The 7891-nt window shown below is 31.1% G+C and overlaps 4 protein-coding genes across 4 annotated transcripts; 3 read left to right on the forward strand and 1 right to left on the reverse strand.

Annotated features, from left to right (window-relative positions):
* The first annotated feature begins 15 nt into the window (after nucleotides 1-15).
* LOC143209234 (peptidyl-prolyl cis-trans isomerase E-like) lies at nucleotides 16-1824 on the forward strand. Its single transcript, XM_076424603.1, has 4 exons — nucleotides 16-192; nucleotides 303-472; nucleotides 854-1213; nucleotides 1363-1824. The coding sequence occupies exons 1-4, from the start codon at nucleotides 159-161 to the stop codon at nucleotides 1678-1680; spliced, it is 882 nt and encodes a 293-aa protein (XP_076280718.1). The 5' UTR covers nucleotides 16-158; the 3' UTR covers nucleotides 1681-1824.
* LOC143209233 (nucleoside hydrolase-like) lies at nucleotides 1200-7419 on the reverse strand. Its single transcript, XM_076424602.1, has 6 exons — nucleotides 6422-7419; nucleotides 6043-6343; nucleotides 5836-5972; nucleotides 3676-5765; nucleotides 2558-3561; nucleotides 1200-2493 (listed from the first exon to the last, which is right to left on the reverse strand). Exons 1-4 carry the CDS (start codon nucleotides 6611-6613, stop codon nucleotides 5442-5444), a joined length of 954 nt encoding a protein of 317 aa, XP_076280717.1. The 5' UTR covers nucleotides 6614-7419; the 3' UTR covers nucleotides 1200-2493; nucleotides 2558-3561; nucleotides 3676-5441.
* Nucleotides 2725-4229, forward strand: Dhrs4 (Dehydrogenase/reductase 4). Its single transcript, XM_076424604.1, has 5 exons — nucleotides 2725-2866; nucleotides 2994-3171; nucleotides 3245-3469; nucleotides 3771-3905; nucleotides 3985-4229. The coding sequence occupies exons 1-5, from the start codon at nucleotides 2754-2756 to the stop codon at nucleotides 4150-4152; spliced, it is 819 nt and encodes a 272-aa protein (XP_076280719.1). The 5' UTR covers nucleotides 2725-2753; the 3' UTR covers nucleotides 4153-4229.
* Nucleotides 4549-5468, forward strand: LOC143209237 (uncharacterized). Its single transcript, XM_076424606.1, has 3 exons — nucleotides 4549-4690; nucleotides 4872-5065; nucleotides 5165-5468. Exons 1-2 carry the CDS (start codon nucleotides 4573-4575, stop codon nucleotides 5027-5029), a joined length of 276 nt encoding a protein of 91 aa, XP_076280721.1. The 5' UTR covers nucleotides 4549-4572; the 3' UTR covers nucleotides 5030-5065; nucleotides 5165-5468.
* Nucleotides 7420-7891: the final 472 nt, after the last annotated feature.

The following is a 7891-nucleotide window of genomic DNA, read 5'->3' on the forward strand; positions in this document are numbered from 1 at the left end:
CCCAGTGTCGCCGTGGTACGGTAAATAGTGTGTGTTACCGGCGCGCCGGCGTCTTTCAGTCAATATAGAATATATATTTAGATGTTATCACGTTATCAGACGTATTTGTTTATTCCAATATCGTAGTCAGAAAAAAACAAAAAATTAGTTTAGCGACCATGAGCACAAATACGAAAAGAACTATTTACGTGGGTGAGTATTCGTTTGTTGGAAATAATTATAAATATAACCTACATTAACCAACGCGTATGTGTTTATTCTTGCACGTTTGATATTAAATAATGTTTGTTATTAACTGTTAGGAGGCCTAGCCGAAGAGGTGGATGAGAAGATATTGCACGCAGCGTTTATACCTTTTGGTGAAATTGTTGACGTACAGATACCATTAGATTATGAATCGGAAAAACACAGAGGATTCGCTTTCATTGAATTTGAAAGTGCCGAGGATGCTGCAGCAGCAATTGATAACATGGTACATGTATAAAACAACCTATTTATCTCTGCGAGTTATTTAAATACACAGTTTCCTAACAAAGAAGTTCAATTAACTTCTAATTATTCGCATTTAGTACTTGCAATCTGAAAACATTAAATTTAATGTTTTAAGCATAAACAAAGGTGCTGTCTATACTAGAAAATGGATATTTTGTATTGAAGTAGTTATTTTATTGAATAAAAATTGATTTATGTTGGAGTCGTATAAAGTTCCATGTAAACAGTTATGTAGAAAATGGAGTGCGAGTAACAGAAAGTTAAATATAATATTATATGGATATGGTAATGGATTTAAAATCGATTCTACTTATCTAATCAATATAACATCGATCACTGTGAATTTATCTCTGATAAACAGAACGATTCCGAGCTATTTGGAAGAACAATAAGAGTAAACATCGCAAAACCACAAAAGATAAAAGAAGGTTCCTCAAAACCTGTCTGGGCTGATGATACATGGTTGCAAGAACATGCCGGTGAAACCCTCAAAAGCGATGATAATGCTAAGTCAGGTGAAGCAGTACAATCGAAGAAGGGAAAACAAAATCCTCAAGTTTATTTTGACGTTAGTGTTGGAAAACAAGAAATAGGTAGAATCATTATGATGCTGAGAGCCGATGTAGTGCCAAAAACTGCTGAAAATTTTCGTGCACTATGCACTCATGAAAAGGGATATGGCTACCAAGGAAGCACTTTTCACAGAATTATTCCTGATTTTGTATCCTTTATTTATCACAGAATTTATGACATAAGTTTACAGGAATAGAAATCTTTCCTACATATAATAATAAGTAAGAATAAATAATAAATAAGTTTCTTGGCATAAGTTTACAGGAATAGAGAAATCTTTCTTACATATAATCTTAGATGTGTCAAGGAGGAGACTTCACGAACCACAATGGAACAGGTGGCAAATCAATTTATGGAAACAAATTTGATGATGAAAATTTTGAGTTGAAACATACAGGGCCTGGTACTTTGTCTATGGCAAATTCTGGTACAAATACAAATGGATCTCAATTTTTCGTATGTACAGCTCGTACAGATTGGTTAGATGGAAAACATGTTGTGTTTGGCCATGTTCTTAGTGGTCTAGATGTTTTAAAGAAAGTTGAAAAATTTGGAACGAAATCTGGTACCCCTACACAAAAAGTAGTTATAACAGCTTGTGGAGAATTAACATGAATAGTTTTAAAACTAGCTAGAAACTTATTTTTGTTAATTTATTACGATAAGAATGTACCGTTCGTATTAACAGTACAAAGTGTTATTAATAAAAATTAAATTTTAAAATAAAGTGTAAAATAATATAACCTTAAACTTAAATAACACAGATTAATCTATCTTGTTTGTAATATACATAGGCATCAATCAATTGAGAATTATATGAACTACCTGGAACTACCTTGTAAACATAATCTATTAATGTTATTGTCATATTTTTCTAGCACTGTTGTGCTTGTTATTTTATGATCCAATCTAAATAACTTTACAGTTGCAAAAATTTTAAAGGTAAATTATGTATTAAATATAAGTATTATAATTGTATCCTGTACAGGGCCGTCGAGGTAAATCCGGAAAAGTCATTACATAGAGAAAAACGATTCAAATTCGAGGAAAATATCGATATATTCGGCTGCTCTTTTCCTTGCGTAACCAGAAATTTTTGCTTTTTTCCTATGTTATCCACAGTTATCCAGTAGATTTGGACGAGAAGATATATATCAATATATATGAGAAATCCAAGTTTCGATCCTGGAGCACGAAACGATCTATTGCTGCTCTTCGGTCGTATTCTCGGTTCATCGGTTCATGGTTGAACAAATGTCAGTTGTTTTTTGTTTTTGATCAGAGGTTTCTTACTGAATGACTTTACTATTTATTTAAATACATACGAACTGTTTTGTTCATATCAGTTCATATATAATATATGTATATACATATATATCTGCTTTGTTTATATACATTAGAAAACATTCTGGATTTATCTGGACGACCCTGTAAATATTAATACAAAACATATGTATTATACATTTTAATGAGATGGTGACATTGTACTTACAATATATCTATAGTTAAATTTTAATTATTCTCATTGATATGATAAACATATGTGCCCTGTCACGATTGTAATCATGTTCTCGAAAGATATCCATACCGTATCGACGCGATATACTCATTTCTTTTGAGGTTTCACTAAATTAACTTCTTCTTAAATAATTGTTTTTATATTAGCTTGTTTATCATAATCTATCATAATGTGGCGTGCTACAATGAATCAAGGTGTTCGTAATTTTTCCGCTAATTCATCCACGATGAAATGTAACCGATTGCAAGGGAAAACTGCAATTGTGACAGCTTCAACAGAGGGGTGAGACAAATTATTGAACATAATTTTTGATTAATTATTATTCTCACAAATATTTTCACAAAACATAACCTCCTCCATTAAGTTATCTAAATACTTTTCTTAACAATGTTAATTTCTTTTTTTGTAGAATTGGCTTCGCAATTGCAAAACGTTTGGCTCAAGAAGGTGCCAAAGTGATGGTTAGCAGTCGTAAAGAATCAAATGTAAAGAAAGCGGTGGAAGAGCTTAAATCTGAAGGATTACAAGTATCTGGTATTATATGTCATGTTGGTAAAAAAGAAGACAGAAAAAACCTTTTCGACAAAGTAAATTTTAAACAATTATGTCTTATATTCATAAATTATTGTATATTAATAATATCAATAAGTAACATTGCAGACAAAAGAGGAATTTGGTGGTTTAGATATTCTTGTATCAAATGCGGCTGTGAACCCAGTGTTTGCCACACTTTTTGACACTCCTGAAGGAGCATGGGACAAAATTTTTGAAATTAACGTTAAATGTAGCTTTCTTCTAATGCAGGAATCTTTGCCGCTATTGCGAGAAAGTAAATCACCTTCAATGATACTTGTATCTTCAATAGCAGCATATCAACAAATTACAGTAAGTAACAATTTCTGTAAGTACAGTTTAAATTCTGTACAATTTTAATACTTATAGATAGACTGCAGATCTATAAACATTTTCTCCATCAACTGCAAGAAATAGAGATCATATAGAAAGCTTTTTAATAATTTTAATAGATTAAAAATAACATATTGACATTTTTAAATCCTTCTGATCTTCCCACTGTTTTAAATTTCACCTACCCAATTTGGTCAAAAACGCATAAAATCTGCAGTCTTTATAAATGAATAATTCATATGAAAATTGATGTATATATACAATATATTCTGTATTTCAGGCGTTAGGTGCTTATGCTGTAAGTAAAACAGCATTACTAGGTCTTAACAATATTGCTGCCGCTAGTCTCGCATCAGAAGGAATTCGTGTTAACTGCATAGCACCTGGTATTATAAAAACAAAATTTTCTGAAGCAGTATGTATCAATATCTTTTTTTGTAATGTATATAATTATTTATTATTAATCATATATATAATAAATGTGTATTTCGTAGCTTGTCGAAGGAGATACGGGTGAAGCAACTAGGTCTACAATACCAATGCAAAGATTTGGTGTACCTGACGATATTGCAAGTGTAGCAGCATTTTTAGCAAGTGATGATGCTGCTTATATTACTGGTGAAACCATTGCTGCTACTGGTGGAATGCAATCTAGACTATAAATGTGATAACAAATATTGAATTGTTAAATGCAATACAAGATTTCTATTAAAAATATATATTATCTTTTTGACATTAATATTTGTTGCTAAATGGTGTATTTCAATATATTTTTTATATATCTTGTAGATTATTATAATTTTCTGTTGTAATAATCTTTTACGTATAATTATTAATTTGTTAATTTTGGAAAAGTTTTTTTACATCTGTATGTGTTATATATAGTATAAGTCTTGTAAACATACAAGTTTATACCAGTTATATTTATATACAAATTTTTAAATAAATTGCAGTGTTTTTAATTCCTAACGCAACTGCAGTTATGACGACACAAGTCCATTCATTGTTACGTGCTGTTAGAAGGCACACCTTTATCTATTACTTGCTCTCATGTGATGATACCAGTGCTACATATTTAGTTGATGCAAATGGCAGACGAAAATATGGTCCAACACGCAGTGCAGCCAGAAGAAAATCGTCAAAACCACGACGACAATAAATGGGAAAACGATGAAAACGAAGAAAATTGCAACGATGCCGGTAAATGTATATTGTTTCGAAAAGGAACTATTTATATTGTAACGTGAATCTTCCCGATTTTGTTTAGGCTTTCGAACAATCATAATACATAAGATTTTTTTATAAGCTCTCCTTCAAATGATTTACTTAGACATTTAAATGTTTCTATCAATAATATGAAATATTTATATATCAAGTTTAGAATTTGACGCAATAAACGCTCAGTTGGATTTGCTGAATTCGGTTTTGGATAACCTTGAACAAAAAAATGACGTGATACATGCAGAATTAATCGACTTACTGCAATCAAACAAAGAAGCAAGAAAACAGTTTCAGGAATGTAAGAATGTCAGAGTTTAGGAAAGTCAGACTCGTAAATCATGTATTAGTTCACAGGTACATAACCTATTATTACAAACTAACCAATATGTTAATATGTATGTTTTTTATTGTATAAATTAATTTGTAACTAAACTATTATTTATATTATTTCAGGTCGCCTCGTTGTAATTTATTTTATAATGAGTTACTTGTATGTATCACATTTGTACTATTTCTTAGTACAATGTAATATAATGTATAAACATTAAGCATTCCTATCGCAGGTAATTGGATAGCACATAGAGTTTGCTCTTATTGTAATATAATGTCATAGGACAAGTATAAAAGAAATATGTAAACATTTATGTTCTGTATAAACATACGTACTTACATATATATAATATGTATGTAAAATTATCTGTACTATTTTATTATTGTTTTAATAATTATATTACATATTGACTGAAGATATTAACAGGTCTTTAAATATCTCTGAATCAAATTGTTGAATTAGGAACACATTAGGTTTGTTCGATAATAAATGATCAAGCACTACTTGACCTCTAGTTCTATTACCACTTAGTTCAATATCAGCATGATATTCTGCAACATTTTGAGCAATTTCTGGTTTTAGTAAAATTCCAGCTAAAATTGCATCGCACATAATATAAGTAGGAAAATGTTTCTTCCGTTTTCTGTTGCATCCATTTTCGATGTCATTCATAAGTTTCATGCAGGGTGTATCTATATGACCTAGCACATCTTTCCTCCAATCCTACAATATATAAAATTTGTGTTATAAACATTGTTGTATTTGTTTGTTTCATACTATTGATAACACATACATGCGTAATACAAGACTTAAGACATGCTTCCCATGGTAACAGCCACAAAGGTTTCTTGTTATTATTAAAAACTATATGAACACTCTCTGGATCCATGTAAAAGTTGAACTCTGCTTGCGGTGTTATATTACCATGTGCTATAATAATAAATGTCTCTTTTTAGAATTACTTCTTGAATAATCTATACAAAATAATAATAACATATACCTGTAACATTTCCACCCATAATATAGAAATCTTTTACATTGTCTACAAATTGAGGATAGATTTTCATAGCTAATGCTATATTTGTCAGAGGGCCCAGGCACACAACACTAATTTCATTTGGACTCTCTGATACAATTCTATGTATGGCACATACTGCATGTTCTATTTGTAATTCATTCGTATCTACTTCTGTAGTATATACGTCCCCAAAACCATCGCTACCATGGTATTTGTCTTTCACAGCCTCTTCGGTCTGGTATGTACAAAGTATAGGTTCATGTGCTCCTTGAAACACTGGTATCTACAAATGGATAAGTATGAAAAATTTAATAAATTTTTAAACATAATCGTATAGTTTACGTCAAGAATCCACACCTACATTTGTTATCTCGCAAACTTTTAATGTTCTAAAGACATTTTTCACTACATTTCCTACTGTAGTGTTACCATTAACACAAGTGATTGCTTTGATTTCAATTTCTTTCTTCTTGTGAGCAGCTATTAATATTATTAATGCCAATGCATCATCCACACCAGCATCACAGTCAATAATAAATTTTCTTTCAGTCATTTTAATCTATACTGCTATTTACAATCGTTCTTTTATAACATAGAATCCCTTTGTTATATCGATGCAGTCGTTTTCATATACATATACATACATACATGTATACACAACGAAAATAAATTACTTGAGTAGGAAACTATTTTATTTACAGAATTTAGATACAAGTGACAATGTGCAACTGGTCGTGACGGTTACAAATTCGATACTAATATAAATGCTGTAGAGATATATATGTATATGTAAAGTATTTACCCATACTAAGATAAGAAATTTGTTTACATCTTTAGTGAGATAAAAAATGATAAATGATATAAGCACTCATGTATGTGTATGTATTTCATACAAACTGTTACGCTAGCACAGATACACATATCCGAAGAAGATAAACATTAATTACATTAGCCTATTTATTACATATATAGAGTGTCTTATAATATAGTCGTAAAAATCATAATTTTCTAGTGTTACGCCGTATCAGAGAGTATATCTCTGGCCGTATTATGCAAATTGATCGATGGTCGAAGTTAACGCAGCCATCTGAATCTGAATTGATCTGAATCTGCGGTTCTTCATCAGTTGCACTGGTTGCACAACACAACCAAACACAACTTCGCACCAGAGAGGATGATGTGAGCAGAGTGGAGCAGAGAGGATATTCTTTGTCGTAACTGTCTGTGCCTCTGTGCCTGTGTCTGTGTTCAGAAAGCGCAGAAGGGTAAACTTCCGAAAATCGATCAAATAGGATTGAGCTAAAATTTTGCACATATATAGGTTAATTTAGCATGTTTCGCAAAGGGACTTTTGGCGACTTGAAAAAAATGTCCTATCATTTTAGTGTCATTTTCTACCTTACCGACAAAACATTTTCTACTCGGTAAACCAGGTAAGGTAGAAAATGACACTAAGATGATAAGAAATTTTTTTCGAGTCGCCAAAAATCTGTTTGGGGAGCATGTTTTTTATGCAAAATAAAGCTATGTGCAAAATTTTAGCTAAATCCGATTTGACCGATTTTCGGAAATTTACCCGAAATTCGCAATAATATATACCTCCTGGTGTTATAGAAGGTTTCTCGAATTTCGACTACTCTTTTGTAGATTAGATAGGGACTCGCCAGAGGGCATGATGCAGAGTGTGAACTGAAATGCAAACAACAGTGTAAATTATAAAATTATTTTAACGTGATATTTTATAACAATATTTTTCTTTATTCCAGCAAGAAATATTTCAGTTATCGAATAGAATTTTTCGTTCATGTTGCTATTTTCAACCCTTTGCGAT

The sequence above is a fragment of the Lasioglossum baleicum genome, chromosome 6 (assembly GCF_051020765.1).
Source record: "Lasioglossum baleicum chromosome 6, iyLasBale1, whole genome shotgun sequence".
In the NCBI taxonomy this organism is placed as follows: Eukaryota; Metazoa; Arthropoda; class Insecta; order Hymenoptera; family Halictidae; genus Lasioglossum; species Lasioglossum baleicum.